A 22,014-nucleotide genomic window follows, 5' to 3' on the forward strand; every position below is an offset into this window, starting at 1 on the left:
ATTCTGGTTTCTTTTTCAAAGTGGATATAAATAGATGGCGTCACCAGGCGCTAAATATATTCAATACAGTTTCATTCAAGTCGGATCGCTTTATACATAAACATTAACCACTAGGAGAGATTAAAACCGATCGATGAAAAATTTATACAACGATTTTGTTTTGCTTCCGCATATCTTACTTTTCGGCCTTGGTGTGACTGAATCTTGGGGGAAGTACTTCATAAATACCTATATAGACACTGAGCGCTAAAATCTACTTTTTACATGTTTGTAACATCAACTACTACTGCGAATAAAAGTTTGTTTGTATTGTTTTTGGTATAAGTTTCAAGCCAACAGTTGCCAAACGGCGGGATCCACCTTCTTCAGTGTTGCCAGCTTGCGCGACATCTGGCGGTGCTATGGTTTGTTTTTGCCGCCACTGGTCGATTGTGTCAAAACGGTGGACGATACTGCACTTCGATCTACAACGAAAAGAAACAGTATTAGATATGAATGTTTCGATTGCCTACCTCTAGGCAACTCCTGCCTAATAGATCGTTAGACATCGATATGGTAACTGGTTTCAAAACTTTGATGTTATTGCATGCAAGAAGTAGTAAGAATTGATATATCTGCTCCTATATCTTCCGACAACACTTGAGCCGACACTTGAGCAGTGGCCGGTATTTTGGGCACTTTTCGTTATAACTCAGCCAATTACAAACCAATTGATTTGACAATTTGTACACGGCTAGAGACTATTAGTATCTCACCGAGTCCCAAAAATGTGTCAATTGGCTTAAATTGGGTGAGTTATAGCTGAAAAGTGTCTAAAATAGGAGCCCTGCCAAGATGGTTCCACTTCCCTCAAAGCATAAAACGAGTTATTTATCAAACAATAGCCCTTACCGAAGCTGCACACTCCGTTATACTGGACGTCGATGTAGAATCCGGTGTTGCACGAGTCCCGCAACATGTGACACCACGAGTGGTAGGTGTGGTTGTTGGTGCCGCACAGTTTGACATTCGCCGGCTGGTGGTGCTGTTGTGATTGGCGGTGCTGCTGCTGCTGCTGCTGCTGGTGGTGGGGATTACCACCATTTCCACCATTGCCCAGCTTGCGAGTCTGCAAATATTGGGATGTAAATTAGACAATTGATTAGTCTTCTGCGCAGACTCATAAATTCGGAGCGATAAGTTTTAAACGATGGCAATTAATTGTGTGGCCTTTGGTTGGATTAGGTCTGGAGGATTTCGCGGTTGATCGATTTGCTCAGATTAGGTGAGAATTTGTAGTAGCTTAATTGGGTTCCTCGATGAATAAAAAATTCAAATCTGTTGAGTTGAGAGTTGTGTGCATAAAGTGCATAATATTTTAAAATACTTAGGAAAATTTACTGGTTCCACTGGCAGTTTGGGTTTGCTAATTTTTTCACCTTCATGATCACCGTCTGTGACATACGGTTTCAGTTCTTGACTGGAACATTAGGCCGTGTTGATTTTTCCAAAGATTCAAATGCACAAAACCGCATAGTCACAATTGGTTGCAAATGGACTCAAATGAAACCCAACAAAATAATAAAAAAAATCTAAAATCTCAAATCGTTAACCTTTCTGGACGCGTGCCTGATGCTAAAACTACACCGCGCTCGCACTGTGGGCGACAAGCGAAGTTTTTTTGGTAGTATTATACTTTTTACAATTACGCGTGTCCTGAAGAGTTAAGCTAGTCCGCACTCGACTTGAAGTTTCATATGGGAATTATAATTTTCAGGTAAGAGGAAATCAAAATTTTTAAAATCTTGAAGAAAATGTATATTTAAGTCGCATTAAAAATTCTCTCCCCCTCTGAAGATTTAGGACTTACATAATTGAACATTTTGTGAGAAGACATTATTCTCGATACACTTCAATTTAGGGCGTTATTAAATCTCGAAATAATGAACATTCTAAATGTATGATTTCTAACTCCTTTAATTGGCATCACTGCACGTTTTGCGTGCGGAAGAGGGTGGTGACAGCCGTCTAGGTCGTCATCACCCGCCGTTGGATGGAGACGCAAGTACCTTATAAAAATGGGATAATTTGGTTCGTAAATATTCTTTCAATTTAACTTTATACAAGTTTGGTATCTTCGGAAAAGTTGTTGACTTGGTCACGGGCATCATTTATCCGCTAGGCAGCGCTAGTGAGCAAACACATATTTGTGTATCTTTATAATGTGATAATTTAGATGGGAGGTGTCTTCGCAAAGTTGTTGGCTTGGACATGACATTTTCATTCGCTAGACTAGTTGGCAATTTGGCCGATAACGTATAATGCCTCTATACAGAAGCTATACTAGCCGTTAGGTGGTGCTATTTGTCAAGTAAAGATTTAGGCTCTAATATCTCGGGATTCAAAGCAGATAGAAAAGTGCCGTCTTCGGAAAAGTTGTTCAGAAGCGCAAACACAATCTGGCGATTTATCTATTAGTTGATGATTTCGCTTCTTAGTGGCGTAAGTTGTCACGTAAAGTTATAAAATTCAATAACTCGGGATAAACTACGGAATCACTTCAATCAATAGGAAGATTCATTGAACAGCGTACTCTGCTTATTATACATATATTATCCTGATCAAACGCCGCGATCACCAAGTCAATCTATGATTATTTCATTTGCAATGTCATGAAACATTTCAAATAACCTGGATAATCATGACTTACGCAGCTGTTTAATCTGATGAGTGAATCCCCTAAATGTGTTGTTGCAGCTTCAGCCTTACTTTCCAGAAATAGTGCAAATTGAGAAAAATGTAAGTGTTCGTTATATGGAGGGGAAAAGCATGAAAATCTACATGACTTTTTCGTGAAAACTCATGATTCTCATTATTAGTTTTGTTAATTTCACAGAAATCATTATTTGTGGTTAATTTCACGTCGGATTAATCAGCACTAATATAAACATGTTTAATTTATTTCTGCTTTGAACGATGCATCATGGGTTCCAAATCAGATAGAGATCAGAGGACATTATCTCTGACGAAGTTGTTAAAAAAATCAATCCGGTGATTTACGAATTAGTTGATGATCTTAACACTAAATGGTGCTAGTTGTCACATAAAGTTTTAATATTCAATAACTCGGGATCCATAACAGATAAAAAAAGGGTCGTCTTCGGCCTTCAATCTGGTGATTAACTAAAAGTTAGGGAATATGCTGCTAGGTGGCGCTAGTTGTCAAGAAAAGTTGTGAGTTTCTCTATAACGTGATCTTAATGTAAATTGAAAAGTTTTGTTTTCAACATTCTTAAAGAAAGTGATCAAATACAATCTCTAATTAGTTGGCGATGAAGCTGCTAGATGGCGCAAGTTGTCATGTAAAAATTTGAACTGTTCAAAATGGAAGACAATTAAATAAAAAAAAATCTCACAAATAATTCTAAAAGTCGCAGTGATGAAGGGTAGAATCAGTTATAAATAACGAAAGTTCCATAAACAAATAAAAAAAAATGCATAAATAAATTAAAATTTTCCATAAATAATAGATTTTTGAAAAATTAAAAAAAAACGTCGGAAAGTGCCAAAATCAACAGTTCCATTAAAAACCCGATTTAATCCACCTATGGTGAACAGAACCCTTCTTACACTTATTAAAACGATTGTTGTCTTATTTGTATTTAACATATTTATTTTGTGTGATGGACCAAAAGTTCTAGAAAATATTGTGGATTTGGCATCTAGTGGATTGGTTTCCAAAATAGCATCATGGACTATGGACTAAACTACCAGAAATGCCAGACATCTTCTAGAATCTCGTGTGAAATTAAAAAAAAATAGCTTACATATTCTGGAATATTGTATCTTTTGTTAACTGCCAAAAGATCTTGAATCGATTAACAAATGGATAACAAAATCAACGAGATACAGTTTGTCTAATATCTCTTAATCAGTCGATTAAATTAGCTCTGAAGTACTTGGTATTTATGGTTATGGTGTAAAAAGGACAATAATAATATATCTACTATGCTAATCAGTTTTGGAATTAGCTAGTTATTTTGGCTGTCCAGTTCTCGCATTTTTCCCAGAATATATAAATTCAAAACTTTCATTTAACATATTGCTAGTTTTCATAGAATTCCTGTTTATTTGTAATTTGTTATTTATAATTTTATTGAAAACAATAACCACATACATTTTATGTGAGGTCAGCATTATTGATTGAACATTAATTTCTCATAGACTGGTCAAAAGCTCATGCAAGATAACAAACGAATATAATAATTAAAAAAGGAATTTTTTGAAAAACTCTTCGAAAGATAACTCAGTAACCAAATGTCCAATCGAAAAAAAAAAATTACAGGGCCTTTTACAAGGATACTGTAGCTTTCATTTGGTGCTAAGAGAACCCAAATCGGTTGACAGACGGCTGAGATATTTATTATGATACACTTGGTCAAAAATCTCTCAAAAGGTTAACCTGTATTACTCCCAAGTACTTTTTGAAAGATATCTCGATAACCAAATGTCCAATCCTAATAAAATTGTATAGGGTACTACTAGGATGTTATAGCTTTCATTTGATGCCAGGAGAACCGAAATCGGTTGACAGACGGTTGAGATATTATTATGATACACTTGGTCAAAAATCTCAAAAAGTTTAGTTGAATAAATCTTAAGTACTCTTCGAAAGATATCTCTGTAACCAAATGTCCAATTCTAATAAAATTTATGAGCGATCTACTGGGATGTTGTAGCTTTCATTTGGTGCCAAAAGAACCCAAATCGATTGACACACGGCTGAGATATTTAGTATGATACACTTTGTTAAAAATCTCAAAAAGTTTAGTTGTATAACTCCTAAGTACTCTTCGAAAGATATCTCGGTAACCAAATGTCCAATCGAAATAAAATTTCAGAGCGTTCTACTACGATGTTGTAGCTGTCATTTGCTGCCAAGAGAACTCAAATCGGTTGACAAACGGCTGAGATATTCATCAATATGCTAAATGTCAAAAATCTCTCAAAAAGCTAACCTATATTACTTCAAAGTACTCTTCGAAAGATATCTCGGTAACGTCCAATCGAAATAAAATTTCTGGGCGATCTACTAGGATGCTGTAGCTTTCATTTGGTCCCAAGAGAACCCAAATCGATTGACAAACGGCTGAAATATTTATTATGATACACTTGGTCAAAAATCGTAAAAAGTTTAGATGCATGACTCATAAGTACTCTTCGAGAGATATCTCGGTAACCAAACGTCCAATCGAAAAAAAATTCAATAGCGTTCTACTAGGATGTAGTAGCTTTCATTTGCTTCCAAGAGAACTCAAATCGGTTGACAGACGGCTGAGAAACGTGCGTGACTTTTTTTTGTAACGCACATACACACACACACACATACACACATACACACACACACACACACACACACATACAGACATTTGCTCAGTTCGTCGAGCTGAGTTCATTGGTATATGAGACTCGGCCCTCCGGGCCTCGGATCGAAAGTCGGTTTTTCGAGCGATATTTATTCTTATGGGTGTAAGAAGGGTAAAAACAGATTTTTTTTTCGTAAATAAAAACGGCTGCCCCATAATAAATTTGAAATTTCTTAAAAAAATATCGAGAAAGCTGACGTTGAGTATCGCCTTTTGAAGGTGGCAGATGGACGAAATAGTGAGAAGGAAATGAGCTTCCAGACGTGGAGTGCAATCCGACAACTGAGAGCTCGAAATGTCGTTTATTCGAGAGCAGACAAAGGCAACGCTGTTGTAATCTTGGATAAACTGGATAATGATTCCTGTGTTCATGAAATGATTTCCTCGGGTCCAAACGAGGAGTGAAGATACAAGAAGTTAAAATTCACGAAAAAAAAAATAGATTTGGGGCTAATTATTGACTCTAAGACGAGATTGTCGCAATCCTCCAACGATCGAGATTTGAGTGCTATCCTGGCCACGTCCTTTTGAGAGCTGAGGGATGGGAAAGGAAGATTAGTTGGACACCTAAGAATGGTGTAAAGACCTCTACGTCCACTTAGGCCTACGTGTCACGGAATTGGGATGTTGTTAGAGGAAGTGTAAATTCCAAAAGATACGTTTGGTCCACGTTTCAGAACCACAGTTACAAAACGCTGTGTAGAAACAAACTCAACAAATTATATAAATTCCAGTACTTTCGGATGAAAATGTAGACTACCATTTGCTTCTTTTGGACATCCAGCATTGATTTATACATGTATAACGGCTTGAACAACGTGATTACTTGTGGAGCGGACCTGGTGTGATGGTTAGAACACTTGACTATCACGCCGAAGACCTGCGATCGAATCCCACTCCCGACAAACTCGCAAAATGTGAGTTCTTCCTTCGGAAGGGAAGTAAAGCGTGGGTCCCGAGATGAACTAGCCTAGGGCTAAAAATCTCGTTAATACAGATAAAAAAAAGTGTCGATTCCTACAGCAAACGTTTGTGCCAGCTGCGGTGAGATTCTCTAGCTTGCTGAACAACTTTCCCAAAGACGGAATCATTCTATCTCATCAGGTTTCTGAGATACAGGGATTTAAATATTTTTGTCACCGCCTAGCGGACAAATTTTGAACCATAGTCGCCGTTACCGACTAGTCCTTATGCGAGGTATGTACTTCAAACGGAATCGCTCAAGTTATTTTCGTTCAGTGTATTATTTTCCCGTGTCCGGAATGGTCAAGAAATTTAACAGCAAGCCCCCTTTAACTTGACGTTTCGTTTCAGCTCCGTACTAGGATCCGGAATAAAGCGACTCTTGCCAATTTCTTGAGCGATCCCTTGACCATATTGTACTCGCATCGTGATAGCCCAAGAAATTTCTTGCGATCTGCGTACTACCCATTACCCTGTAGAATAGATTTACCGAAGACAATTTTCTTCTATCTCATCGGGATCTTGCGGTATACGTTCTGCAAAGTATGTGGCCAATTTCGGTACCCCAAGACAATCCGGAATGACTTCGGTACCAAGTATTGTGATGGACATCAGTGAGTCATAACTCTTATAAAAAGAAGCATGGTTTACAAACTCGGTTCCGAGCATCGATTCCTTGAGTCCATCCACGAGTGAGTCCATGTCTAGAGTAGTGAAAAGTGAGGAGTGAAACAAAAGCAGTACAAAGTGAGAAATAGGCAATAAGCAGTGAGAAATGATCAGTAAAGATCGTGAAGCAATGGTGCTCAAACAGCATCAAATTAGGCAAGGAATCCTAATACCCACGCTTTTTGCACCATTTCACTGCAGAAACGGAGAATTGACCTTCTCACCATACTAAAATTCTGCTCATTACTACAAATCTAGTACTTCACCGATCTGTCCTCTTGTCGCAGAAAAGTCACGGCAGCACAATTTTTTTATTGCACAGGAGCTAGAATTATGTAATTTTGACTCTAATCTAGAATTACTTGACAATGGCTAGTGTCCACCAAAAAACTTGCGCTGTTATGACTCTTTTGTGACATACACTCTCGATCAAAAGTTTGGGGCACTGAATCAAAATCCATCCATCGCGTAACAATAATGAGAATGTCACAACCTGAATTTGTTGCGACAATTCACCCAATGCGACATAAGTTTGTTCAAACTTGAACAGAATACATAGGATAAAAATAAGCGATTTTCGAGCGGTAACTTCGAGTCGGTAAACACTGTAACACTGTTGAAGATTTTCCATCAAACAGTTTCGATTTCGGGTTAGTAATAATCTATTATTCACTAGTTGAAAAGTACGTAACAAAATCAGCTTCAGTTTTGTCTCTAACAAGAATTTTTGAGATCATGTCATTATCTGTTACCAGTAGGGATAAAGAGAAATCACGGCGCCTACTTTGTTTCTAGTTTTGTGTTTCTTTTGTCTGACTCTTCTCTGGTTTGGGGTCACAAACTTAAAAACATCTCATTTTTTAAGCTCATATACCTACCCGCCAGTTTGCGCCCGATTTCAAATGCAAGCAAAAGTGAATAAGAAGCACAAAGTGTAAATCGATGAGGTGTAAGAAGTGAGCAAGGCAGAATCAGAAGTGAGTAGTAAGAAATGAGAAATTAAAATTGAAGAACGAGGATATGCGCCCTTCACCGCAAATGCCTATAATCTCTGTGTGAATCCTGGACATTCTCTGGAAATACTGGTATCATCTGTAAAATTGAACATTATAAAGCTTATGCTGGAAATCTTTCATGAAATGGAACAGCCTATGCCGAAAGAATCCTGAAAATTGTTAGTCCCTCCGAAGCTTTTTTTTAAAGTCAAAAGAGGCTAAATGGAACGCGAAGTATTGAAAAGGATTTCAATACCATTTAGAAACTTATTCTTTACCAAAGGATTCTTTGACGCAAAAACTATGTGTTATGACATTCGAATCGATTATCATGATTAGATAACATCGTGTATACCCGTTAACCTTACCCCACCCGTTTTAATTTGCCTCAGTGTACCTTAAATTGAACGTTAATTTTTTTGTTGATTCTTCAATGAAAAATTCCAAATTTAACGCTATCTTGATGATCTCACTTGATGTTTTTATTACATACAAGACTGAAACTTAAAACCCGTTTTCTCAGTTTGATGTTTTGGAGTATGGAACAAGACAGCTACAAAAGATAATAAAGATTCACGCAGGCGCATTTGGCGGGTTTTCTGATTTATGTTTTCGGGTTTGTGCTTCGTTCGACGGTAGGAGGCCCAGACAACTCAATGATAACGAGATCGATGCAGGCATATGAATATTGACGTATTTCTGTTGGAAACTACTTTAGTAATTCGCTTAGGATGAATGCTATGAAAAAATGTCCGGAAATCCCAATAGAAATTTTTCGTTGATTTAAACCTTAAATGTTTGACGAAAGTACTTAAACTTTTCTCCAAAAGTGAATCAAAAGCAAGAAAAATATCAACATTAATTCGACCAGCAGTTTCTGCAAAGCATTCTTAACAAAACCGTTTGAAATGTCACCAATCGTTTCAATTATATTTTTTTCAAAATATAAAAGAAATATCTCCAGAATTGTTAGTCAAATGTTTCGATACGAAGTCCTGCAGTAATTTTTACTGTAATTTTCCGTAAATCTGAATAAATACATTATTTTGGTGTTAATCCAAACCATTATTGGTTGCTTAAAAAATAGTTGCATACTTAATCGCTAACGGTTAAAAACAGCAAATTTGCATATTTTGCTATATACATTGAGATTTTACTCATTTTTTTTGTTGGTGACACATAAGGCTTACTTTTGAGACAGACTAATTGTTTATTTTTGTTTTAATGTGATCTATAATTAAAGATCATGCTTATGATGCTCAGCAATTTTACAATCACCTAATTTTTGTTCTTGTTGTACTCAATCATAAAAATTTATAACTAAGCTGTCAGCGAAAATCTGACATTTGTCCATTAGTCATTTGGTTCAAAGCCAGTCTAGACCGCACATCACCGATGATCTCCACCGCTCAAATAATCCCTTCCTCTGACATTTTCGAAAATCGACGTTACTCACCTGCTGGGGCCGCTTGACCCGGGGGCACTTGTAGCTGCAGCTCACGCACCGGGGCTTATGGGTTTGCAGATCGGTCAGGCACTGCTGCCGGTCCTTGCATTTGATCGTATCACATGTGGCGGTTTCTGAAATGATGGATATAAAATTCTTAATGAATCGATAAATTCCACTCGGTTTGGCGGTTTGGCGTTCATTTTTCTTTTTGTTTTGTTCGCTTGAACTGATCGCGAATCGCGAATCGCGAGACGAGCGAGACGATGCGAGACATATGGTCATAAAACGATAAAACTCCCTCGTCACTTGATGACCGACCGATCGCTCGACCGAGAGCGTGAGCATTGGGCATTGCAAAATTTATGCCCGAATTAACGACGGTGGACACAATTTGAATGCTCTTCTCTGGCTGGATCATTCCGGCTGGATTTATCTCCCCCAGACGCAGACGATCAATTAGATTTTTTTTTCGGCGATCAATCCCTTCTCCCTTTGATGCTGGAGGCGAAGAATTTTACGATCGAGATAAATTTTCACAGGATGAACGGCGGGATGTTTGAATCGAAGAAGACCAAACGAAATCAAAGTTCAATTCTTTTCGAATGGTGTTTTTGATCTGACGATGGGAAGGTTACTTCAACAAAAGGGTGCGAATTGCACTTTGGGTTTGAATTTTGACCTGACAAAAGCATGGGCGACAAGAATCGGACGAAATGGTTTTTGAGAAGTTTTGGTTACGTGAGTCATTATCATATGTATTGCAGGATTAAAAAATTTATGAGCTTTTCATCGCTCGTTCGCGCGAAGATTGTGCGAAATGAGATTTTAGAAATGTTACTTATACTTATGGAAAGCTATATCAAAATAGGACGCAAACAGTGGAAGACTAGATTGAAAGTGGTGAGCTGGATGGATTTTTATATGGTGAGATGATCAATTTTACGTTTCTGCAATAAAATGGTGCAAACAGAGTGAGCATTATGATTTCTTTCCTAATTTGATGCTGTTTGAGCAAAAGTTTGAGTAACTGCGTTGTTGTATTATTTCTCGCAACATTTCTACAACACAGTTACCCAAACTTTTACTAAAACAGCATCGAATTAATGCGCACAAGAAACCAGATATTAAATAAAAAAAAAAATGAAAAAGAAGTAATATTGAAAACTTATAGTCAAAACTTAAAGTTCAACAAAGGACTCCATTCTTTTTAAAATTCTTAATGTTGTGAAAAACATAAAAGTACGTTATATGTCCAATTTGCTTTTCATTGATTATTCGTTACAGCTTATTCTATCAGGTATCAGGTATCAGTAGGTCGGCTCCAGAGGCACGTTCTCCTCCATTTGGGAAATTTGTGCCATCGCCATGAACACGAGCCTATTCCTCATTTACCTGACGGAGAAGGGAAGGAAACAGGGTAGGACAGGGGAAGGGACAGGTAAGGGAATAGGATCGTCATACACGCATAAGCGTACCACAATGGGCTAACATAGCGTCCTGAAAAGGACACTGTAATAACGCAAAAGAGTACCACAATGGGTTCAAACAGCGCCCTGAGAAGGGCACTGACTGTGATAACGCATAAAGCGTAAAGAGAGCCTACAGCTCTTTACCACAGCGAGTCAAGAACAACAGTACGTCCTGAAGATTCAGGTTTCTGAAGTCAGTTTCACTTAATAAGTGTTTTCCGAGTACTCGCAAACTCAGTTGCGCAAAAACTGGACAGTTACATATTAAATGATACGAAGTTCCATAATCGGATTCACAGCTATCACAGGCAAATGAATCAGCTTGTTGAATATTCGTCATGTGATAGCTGAGTCGGCAGTGGCCAGCATGCTGCTATTCTGCTTTGGCAGATTTGTTAGATACTTCGCCACTCCTAGAGATGGCTCAGTACAATACAATTTTGTTTGACGACATGACTCCAAACTATTCCAATATTGTTTGTGCTGAGTGGCAGCCCAGGTGTGAATCTGAAGCTTTACCCAACACTTCGATATCGGAATAGCTGGCTCAGGGCCAATAAAGTCATGTGATGCTCAAGTGCGGGCTAACTCATCAGCCATTTCATTTCCAGCGATGGAAGAATGGCCAGGTACCCATTCAAGGTGAACAGCGTTAGCTGAATTCAGCTCCTCGATTTGAGTTCGACAAGCGATTACTATCTTCGACCTAGAGTTGGCCGAAGCAAGTGCATTAATAGCAGCCTGGCTATCTAAACAGAAGTATATTACTTTGCCCATTACGTGCTGCTGAAGTGCTGATTGCACTCCGTATATAAGAGCAAAGATTTCGGCCTGAAAAACGGTGTAGTGTCTACCAAGTGAGTAAGACTGATACAGCCTTAGCTCACGAGAATAAACACCAGCACCTGCTCGACCTTCGAGAAGGGAGCCATCAGTGTAACATACGATGCCGTCCGAAATACTTCTCTCCAGATATCCAGATGTCCACTCTTCCCGGGAAGGGAATTTCGTGGAAAATGTCCTATATTGAAAATTACAAGCAATTGTAAGATCACTTGGAGCAAGGACAAGTTTGTCCCAATTCACCAAAAGTGGAAACAACGAGGTGTGTGTGTTGAACTGCGGTTCACAGGAGTTTCCTCTAGTAAACCAATTACCCATAGACGGTAAGTGCAACAAAGTACTTCTTGTTTGAGATGAATGTGTAGTGGGGTAACGTCAAGCAACAGACAACTTCGAGCGCTGCCTTGGGAGTTGAAGAGAACGCTCCAGACATCGCCATTAAGCACATCCTTTGGAAATTGCCTAATTTTGATTGGACCGTTCTCACTTCGCCCTTTTGCCACCACACAAGACATCCATAGGTCAATATTGGACGAACAAGAGTTGTGTAAATCCATTTGATATACTTGGGTTTTAGACCCCAAGTTGTACCAGAGGTTCGCCGGCATTGCCCGAAGGCCATACAAGCTTTCTTGATTCTGAACTCAACATGAGGTGTCCAGGAAAGCCTGGAATCAAGAATGACTCCAACGTACTTTACTTGTTCAGTCAAATTGATTTCAGAATCCAAGAGACGTAATGGTCGAACACCATTACGGTTTCGCTTTTCCGTGAAAAGAACAATAGATGTTTTACTTGAATTTACCGAAAGGCCATGTCCCTTTCGTGACGGACCATAAAAGAATGATTATCTCAAATTTTCTCTTAAAAACTTAACGTCCTGTAGAATAAAACTTTCTTTACTTTGGCTACTTTATCAACCTATGCACTTTTTGGGGTCAAATTAAGACCAGCACAATTGTGCTAGTCCGTCCTCAAGCCGGTCGATGTCCTCTAAGTAATTGCTAAAAATTGCCTACTTTTATGGTACAGAAGAGTTATTGTAATTATTAAATCACTGCAAAGTGTTAGTTTGTAGAAATTTAAACGTATAATTTTAAATCTAGGAACACGAGATCAGCTTGACAGGGTATTTAAATAATAGAAGTGAATAAGAAGAAGATAATAAGAACAGCAAATCCCTGTTCCAATCTAATTCATGATTTCGATAATATGGAGTAATATTATTCACCCAAGTATTCAATGTTCTTTAAAAAAACTCGTACAAGCTGATATCGTGTTCCTTGAGTTGAAATGATACGTCTGAGTTTTTACAAACTAACACTTTGTAGTGATTAATTAATTAAAATCAATCTTCTATACCATAAAACGCCTAAGAATAGGCAATTTCCGATGGAACTTGGAACGCCTTGGGGACGGAACAGCACAATTGTGCTGGTCCCACTTTGACCACCCAGAAATCTTGTGCTTTTCAACAAAGCACCACTTTTTCTTCGCCGTTTGGCAGAACTACTCTTTTCTATCGATTTTTATTCCTGCATACCTGGATTAAACAAATATTTATAAAAATACGACAGATACATTTTTTTGAACTTCTAGGGTGATTGTTTACTTTTTGTTTAACTTATTGTGGCGTTTTTTATAAACAATTCCAATCAAAGCTGAGGCTCAGAAATACAAGTTAGAGTAATAACTCGATCATAAAAATTATTTACATCACATATTTTGAGGGAAAAACAATTGAAAAAAATGTGTAAAACCAATGCCGAAAAACAGCACGATTGCTGTCGTCCCGAAAGGGATATTGGCGACACCAACCCTCAACTACCTGAAGAGCGTTTTCCATCAGGTCGAAAAGGGTGCTGATGCACATACCGACTAACAATGTTAGGTAGTCGTCGGCAAAATCATAAGTAGTAAAACCGCTATTATTGAGTTGCCTCAATAGCGTATCTGCTACGAGATTCCATAAAAGTGGTGATAAGACTCCCCCTTGGGGGCATCCACAAACACTCAATTTCCTAATCGCCGCTTGACGCAATGTCGCGAAGAGATGTCGGTTTTTGAGCATTTGGTGAATCCAATTGGAAATCATTGGAGATATACCATGACCCCGTGCGGCTTCCAATATGGCATCGAAATGCTCGTTGTCAAAGGCATCCTCGATATCTACACAGCAAAAAAATCAGTCGCGTCGTGAAATTGATGTACAAATTACATCCGTTCTACACAGCAAATCAGCCGCCACAGCTTGAAAGTGGGTCTGGTCTAGCAATCGCTAGAACCAGAACGATTGATGAATCATATATAAGTAAAATATTGACATGGATTCGTACACTGATCCGTTGATTGTGAGGCGTATCCCTTACCTCTCGGCTATTTCACCGAGTTGGGAGGTAGATGATAAATATGATACTGCTTCTGAGTGTTTGCTGGAATGGGTTTGTTGACACTTTCCGGTGCCAACCAGGGTGTACAATAGTGATTGTGATTAATGTTGGAAAACGATGTAACCGAATGAAATTACGTTCAAAAATGGATACATCGCCAGAAATTACGCGCCTGGATATTACAGAATTATTTGCTGTGTAAGAAAACACCCAAGCAGGGTTGCTTTTGAGCGAATGCCTTCTCGATATCGTAAATAACTTAGTGTAAAAGAGTCACAGTGTACTTTCCAGATTGGTAAGCATGTTGGTTCACATGAAGAGGCACATTGGCCAGATGAACATCACGGCACGGATGTGATGATCGACAATGCGTTCTAAGCATTTCAGAAGAAAAGAGGTCAAACTGATAGGTCTGAAGCTCTTTGCTTCTTCATACGACGCACGACCCACTTTCGGAATAAACTTTACTGTAATATCCCGCCAGGATTTGGGAATATACCCTGTAGCAAAACTGCAAACTAGTAGTTGTTTCAAAACATGTTTGAAATGATCAAATCCCTTCTGAAGCAAAATAGGATGAATTCCATCTACCCCAGGAGATTTGAAAGGAGCAAAGCTATTAAGTGCCCATTCAATCGATTTTAGAGTTATGATACTCCGAGTCGAAGCTAAAGAATCATAACTACAAGACATCAGGTTCATCCGAAGATGTAATATCCACACATCCGGGGAAGTGTGTACTGAATAAACATTCCAAAACTTCCTCATCAGAGGAAGTGAAATCACCATTTGGTAAACAAAGTTCGTTCACTTGAAAATTCTTAGATTTTGCAAGGATTTGTTCAACCGACTGGCTTCACTCAGACTGGAAACATTTGTACAAAGGTTTTTCCAGCCGGATCGTTTAGCTGACCGAAGAGCTTTCTGGTAGGTCTTGCGAGCCGACCTGAAAGCCTCCGATCCAGCAGAACGTCGTCTGTTCCAACTCATTCTACATTGTTTCCTGAGCTTCGCCAGATCAGAGTTCCACCAAGGGGTTCCTCTTGTGTTCCTCTTCTCAAAGCTGTAAAAAACATAAAAGTACGATTTGAAATGGATGAAAATATGGAGACTACATGGGTTATATGTCCAATTTGCTTTTCATTGATTATTCGTTACAGCTTATTCTAATTTCTCACTTTTCTCATTAAAAGCGCTCGATTGTAAATGAATAGATACTTTTTTATTCGTGGCTATTACTTTTCACTCATTTTCTATCTTCTCGAATGACGGTAGAGGGTCTCTCTGCAGAGTGCAGAATACGGCATTGCGAATCAGAAGCTGTGAGCTAATGTCTAAGTTAATCGTCTGCTTGGCAATCATTTTCAATACAAAGTGTCTCATTGTTCCCTTTATCCTGTTGATTGGTTTCTTTCAATGGAACAATCAATAGTTTTCCTTCATTCGGACATAAATCAGCAACTGCGATGAAACTTCATTCATTCAGTCCATCTCAACTCTTCAGATTTATTGCCTATAAATCAAACCCCCGTCCTACTGCGGAGAACCCAAGTCTCCCGCAGGGCCTAAGCGACGAACCCGTGCCATCGTGCGTGAGAACAACGAAAAAAGTGCTTTATGGTCGTCAAAAATGTTATCCGTCCCCTGTCCGCACCCTAATTATCATGTTTCCATAAGTCAGTGTCAAAACTTGTCAGTTTCCAAACGCCCGGCTTTCGGATGTCGGCAACATTGTTGCGTTTGGGATACGGACAGAGTCCGCTCAGGCGTCGAGTTTCGCATTAATATCGTTATTATTAGGTAACGTTGGGGAAGCACGTGTATCCAAAATATTAATGAGAATCGATTTGTTGGACGGCAGTGGGCGTTTGAAATCCCGATTATGAACTATGAATCGCGGATCCTAGAGAAGCGTGATCAAATTTGAATTAGGTAAAGAAGGTTTTCACCGGAGGCTATGCGTGAACGGCTTTTACGTTTTAACTGTTCAAGTAGATTCAAGAGAACATTTTCTTCGTGAATATAAAACTTTAGATAGGGTAAGTAATCATAAGTTTAACCAAATTGCGGCTTTCTGAAGCATCGGGAATTTTGACTGATTTTTTCACCCACATGGAAAGAATTTACTACGGTGAAGTCTCAGGTATATGAAAGCCACGGGTATTAGCTTTTCGTAAAGTGGTAAAAAGTTTACATTTGCACCACATTTCATTGAAAAAATCAATTACACTGTTCGACAAAAAAAAACTTTTGCCGTGATCAGAGACCCCATTAGTAGGGCATAAAAGCGCATGGAAAATGTAGAAAAATGCCATTTTCAAATTTGTTGGAGCACCCCTAGAAACTTTTTGAGATAAGTTTGAATTTTATTCATTTTTGGAGGTTCGACAAGAGCTTTAGAATTCATCATAAACACATTTGAAATACAATATATTTGAAATGCAGTTTTGTACACCGCTGAAATTTTCACAGATGTGAGAAGTAACTTTGATAAATAACTAGTCAAAATTTCAGCATATTACGACATTCCATTTCAACAACACATATCCAGAAAGAATCAAATATGACTTATATAAACAAATCCTTGAAGTTTTCTCTTAATTTAATCACAAAAAGCAAGCCCCTATCCTCATCTAATCATAATAAAATAACTATTTTACTTTGATTTGACTTCGAAATGCTACACTTATGATCTAAATTATTGAATTCAAATTTTCGAGAAGAAAATCCGGTCGATTTTTCAAATTACTAACGTGGTAAGCCTGTGTAAAAATAAAAATAAAATCTAATACATTTATATTTTGCGATCAGTACAAAAAAAAAACGTTTCCAGTGTTTTCGTGGGTTGTCTATTTTCACTTAATGTTTTGAAGAACCTCCTAGCCATACCAAGGTGATAAAATCGATAACTTTATTGAATAAAGCAAGCCTATTTCAATACAATGAATTGAAGCTGGCATAGCGCAGAAAACATGGTTTAAGTTCACGACTGTTGAAAACAATACAATCCTAAAAAAATGCAAGCCAAAAATGAGAACATTCTCCATTCACTATTAGTAATCGTTGTTTTCATCACATTTCAGTAAGTTTCACAATACAGAATGTGTATATTGGGGCATTACCATTGAAGACACTTTTATGAAATTAATTGAATTTGTCATGTAGTAAACTATTTCCAATCTTAATTTCAAGCTCAATAATGTCCTCCACAATTGTAAAATTGCTTTATAAACTCCAGCGGCATAGGGTCTGGAACCATTTGGGAAGAGGCACTTGTGTCTATGACTCAGTCAATTTAGAACCGATTGACTTGATTTTTGAGACACTATCAGATACTATAGCTATGTGCAACAATTGAAGTCAATCGGTTTGGAATTGACTGAGTTATATCAGCAAGTGCCTAAAATAGGTGCTCCTGCCTAAATAGTCCTAGACCCCATTTGTTAATATAGTGTTAAATACTGCTTCTGGATAGGCACTAAGGCGAGTTAATATAATTTATTTAGTCCAAATAGTCCAAATTTGTTTCAATGAAGAGGTCGTTGGAATTTGAATATATTTTCTGCATCGCATTTAAATTTTTAAGAACATGGAGCTGCTTGATATCCACCAGGTCAAGCAATCTGTAACGGTTACTTAGGTACACACCAAATCATTGAAAAGCATTCTCATCCATATGCGATATTTGGATATTTAAATTTGGGCACGACTCGAAATTTGATCAAAACAAAATACTTCCTTGAACTAAGTGGACGAAGTGTATTTTGCCTGAATTGTGATCCTAATCCATCGCATTCAAAATCGCAGTTTCTTGGTATTTAAACATGATTATGAAAGTAACATTTGATGTCAAATGTTACAATAAACTTTGTTCAGTTTCATAAACGACAAAAAAGTTTTTGAAAACTGCAATTAGAACATTAAATTTATTGGGAAAAGTTTTTCCTTAAAACACACATGCTGACCTCAATGAATTAATCTAACTTTCTTCCTGTGGATCCTTTGTAATCATATCCTAAAATTTCTCGTGTAGCTTTCTAGAATCATACTTAGTTAAACCAGATGTTTGAAATACAATTTTCATCTTCTTCAGTCAGAGACTGAAAAATACATTAACACTAGAAAACGGATGTCACATCTAGTGACCTAGTGGAGAACTTGTAAAGAAACGTTTTCTCCTACTGGAGCGGAAATCCATCCAATATTCCGAGGCGTTCGAAGTATCCGAAAGACTGACGCTGCTCGGCATCAACGCATAGAAGTTTTTTAAATGGATATATATATGGGCGTGCTTTATGGGATTAGATTAAAAAAACCTAAAATATTTTCACTATATAAGTCAGAGTTAAGCCTTCGCGGATATGTATCAATGAAACGGAATATCGTAATAGGCTGAAATTTTGACTAGTTATTTATTAAAGTTACTTCTCAGATCTGTGAAAATTTCAGCGGTATACAAAACTGCATTTCAAAAATATTGTATTTCAAATTTTTTTGTATGATGATTTCTAAAGCTCTTGTCGAACCTCCAAAAATGAATAAAATTCAAACTCATCTCAAAAAGTTTCTAGGGGTGCTCCAACAAATTTGAAAATGGCATTTTTCTACATTTTCCATGCGCTTTTATGCCCTACTAATGGGGTCTCTGATCACGGCAAAAGTTTTTTTTTGTCGAACAGTGTTATTTGTCAATAATGATTTTAACCTTAATTTGAACCAATTTTAATCTAGATTTGAACTACTGACGGCAGCAGCTCCAGCAATTCCCACGACAGCCTAATAAAGCCTAAGTGAAATTGTACTAGAACGGTAATTACTAGTAGTCCTATAATGTTTTTCAATTTTTAAGCACCAACGAAATAAAAGACCGAGCTGTTGGATCTTAGGTAATACATAGTTACGTCCTTGTACTGCGTATTGTAAGGCAATAAAACTGTATAAGCAACCTAGCGTTCGATGTTTCGCTAGGAATTTATGAATGAAACCCATATCGAGAGCAGAACCTTATTCACATTTGATAATGAATTGTACAGAAAGAACAAAATACCATCTTTGTTCAACAGAAATGTCCTTCCGCTGCATCCGTTGCAAGCTGGTCGGTGCAGCACCACGGTCCCGTAAATGACCATAAATGGCAATTTGGTTTCCTAATAACCGGTCATTATTTCAACACGCCCTGATTAAGCGCGAAAAATCGATCAGGTTTGGTCTGGTCTGGGTTGCAGATCGTCGTCCCGTCAGCAACCGTAAACATTGCTGATACTGGCCCAGTCAGTGGTGGATGGTGGGAGATGAATAATTTAGCACGGCCTCAGGGGGATTAGCTTCGGTCTGGTTGGTGATGAAGGTGTCCGGGAGTTGTCGCCAACGAACGAATGAACGGAACAAGGAGTTGCAGCCTTTTTGCTGATGATTGGTCGGAAGTTACCCCGATCTGGTCAAGGTCGGCCGCTTCGTAGTCGTCGTCGATAGCGTTGAAATGACATTGCGTGCAATCAAGGCGTGCTTTAGTGGCGCTCTCTGTAGAATGTTATTATCACAATTAATGCGTTGCCAATTGGAATAATTGGCAGTTTTCTGTTGGTGTGGATAATAAAGAACGATAGCTAGTTACTTCGAAGGAAGTTCTGAATAATTCGATTAAAAGTACGCCTTATATGAAAAGAAATGATTGAGTGTTCATTTTGACAAAAACAGGTATATAGTTTGAGTATGAGCGCCCTCGCAAATAAAACAACTTATGTTTTGTTGTTTTAACCCTCACTACGATAGCGTAGTGCACGTTCAGTGAGCCTGTGTGGGTCATATTGACCCCATTGGGTTAATGTGGTGCTTCGATACATGTTAGAAAATAGCTTTTCCGTGAAATTAGGAAGTGTTCCCCCTACTGGGTGGTAAAAAATCTCTTTGGTGTTTTGTTGCTCAGAAAAGGCGCAAAAGAGTTTCGAGCCCTAATTTGTATAAGAAAAAAATCTCATTGTGCTCTCAAATGCTATGAACTTTTGTGAAATTGGAATTTCATTTTTCGCTCTGTCAAATATAGGAAAATCGCCTATGTGATTTTAGATGTTTTACGCCCCTTAAAATATCAGAAAAAATTCCCTTTGTGAATATAGAAATATGTTTCGCTTATAGATGCATGAAAAAGTGTCATATAATATTGGAATGTACTTTTCTTTCGGAAAATCTTTCACAGATTTTTTTTTTGAAAGCTCTTTAGATCAGCTTTCATTCTTCGCTTCAGAATTTTCTCTAGAATTTCCTTCGGAGTTTTCGTTAAATGATCCTCTAGAAATTTCACAAAAATTCCAGTAGAAAAGCTTCCACGGCTTTCCTTGAAAAATCCTCCATAGATTTTATCAGGAATCCGTACCACAAGAGATTCCTGAAGGAGTTTATATAGAGATTCCTTCAGGATTTCCTCCAGATATTCTTAGATGTATTACCCCAGAAATTTATCCAGCATTTCTTTTAAGGATAGCTATAATAATATCTGCAGATTCTTTGACAAATTTATTCAAAAATATTTATTAGGAATAATCGGAAATTCCTTTAGAACCACCTCAAGAGTTCACTTCAGGGATATTTGCAGACACTTCTCAGGTACTTAGATTTGCAGTTTTCTCAGGTACTTAGATTTGCAGTTTTCTCAGGTACTTAGATTTTATTGAGAAACTCGCCCACAGATTGCTATAAGAACACTTTCAGAAAATTCACCAACAATTACAATAAAGGATTTTTTCTACAAATTCTTCAATATTTTTACTGGAAATTCCATCAAGGGTTTACAAAAATGTTCTTAATGTATTTCTCCTCGGATTCCTTTAAGAATTTCCCTGTGATTTCTTCAGATGTTCCTCCGGAGATTCATTCAAAAGTACTTCCCAAGATTTCTGCAGGGATTGTTTTGAAGATTTCTTTACTAGCAAAAACTTTTGAACCCAAATGTAAAGTTTCACTTAAGTCATACGTTCATAGAATGCGAGGTACAAACTGGCACTTAAGGGGAGAGTCCACCTTTCTGATCACGGAACTGCTCAGAGTTTCTTTCAGAAATTTCCACTGGCTTTTCTTTTGAAATTTCTTTGGAAAGATATTTTTATCTACAGAGACTTACTTCCTCAGAGTTTTTGAGATTTCTTCAGTGATTTCAGCAAGGGATTATTTGAAAAGTTCTTCCAAGGAGTGTTTCAGAAATTCTTCTAAATTTGTTTTTACAAATCGTACAGAAATTGCTTCAGAAATTCTTCCCAGGGTATTTCCAAGAATTTCTTCAGTGATTTTTTTGCAGAAATACTATATTTTTTCCATCAAAAATATTTTCAGGTATGCCTTTGGGGATCCCTGCAGAATTTATTCGAACATCCCTCCAGGGATTTTCAGAGATTCTTCCAGAAATTTCACAAACAATACTGAAGAATTCGTTAAGGAATCCCTGAAGCAATTTCTAAGAAATACCTGCAAAATTGTCTCAAGAAATGCTTTAAAAACTTCTGGGGATACCTTCGGAAATTCCAGGGAGAATTTTTTGAAAATAGTTTGAAGGAATTCCTGGACAAACAAAACCTGAAGCATTTTCTGGAGTTATTTTGTGGGCAATCGAATGCTTAGGATAATATCTAGGAGAATACCTGAAGAAAAACCTTAAGATTAGGGACAATGGAAATTCGCGATTTCACGGAGGCCGCGAAATCCGCGAAATTGGGCAATAGTCGCGAAATTTGAGAAATCCCGCGAAATGATGCAAACTCTGACAAATTTTAGAATAACACTTCAAAATTCAAACAAATTGAAATTTTTAAACATAAGGAATGTTCAATTTATAAAACG

The 22,014-nt window shown here is 37.7% G+C and overlaps 1 protein-coding gene across 2 annotated transcripts in view; it reads right to left on the reverse strand.

Moving 5' to 3' along the window:
* Positions 1 to 6: 6 nt before the first annotated feature.
* LOC115265295 (uncharacterized) overlaps positions 7 to 22,014 on the reverse strand; it is a 326,298-nt gene continuing 304,290 nt past the window's right edge. For both annotated transcript variants that reach the window (XM_029869785.2, XM_029869786.2), the window contains exons 7-9: positions 9,489 to 9,613; positions 892 to 1,108; positions 7 to 464 (exon numbers count right to left, since the gene is read on the reverse strand). In XM_029869785.2, the coding sequence (XP_029725645.1) occupies positions 400 to 464; positions 892 to 1,108; positions 9,489 to 9,613 (407 nt within the window). In that variant the 3' untranslated portion in view covers positions 7 to 399. The remainder of the gene's footprint in view (positions 465 to 891; positions 1,109 to 9,488; positions 9,614 to 22,014) is intronic.

This window comes from Aedes albopictus, chromosome 2, assembly GCF_035046485.1.
Source record: "Aedes albopictus strain Foshan chromosome 2, AalbF5, whole genome shotgun sequence".
Taxonomy (NCBI): domain Eukaryota; kingdom Metazoa; phylum Arthropoda; class Insecta; order Diptera; family Culicidae; genus Aedes; species Aedes albopictus.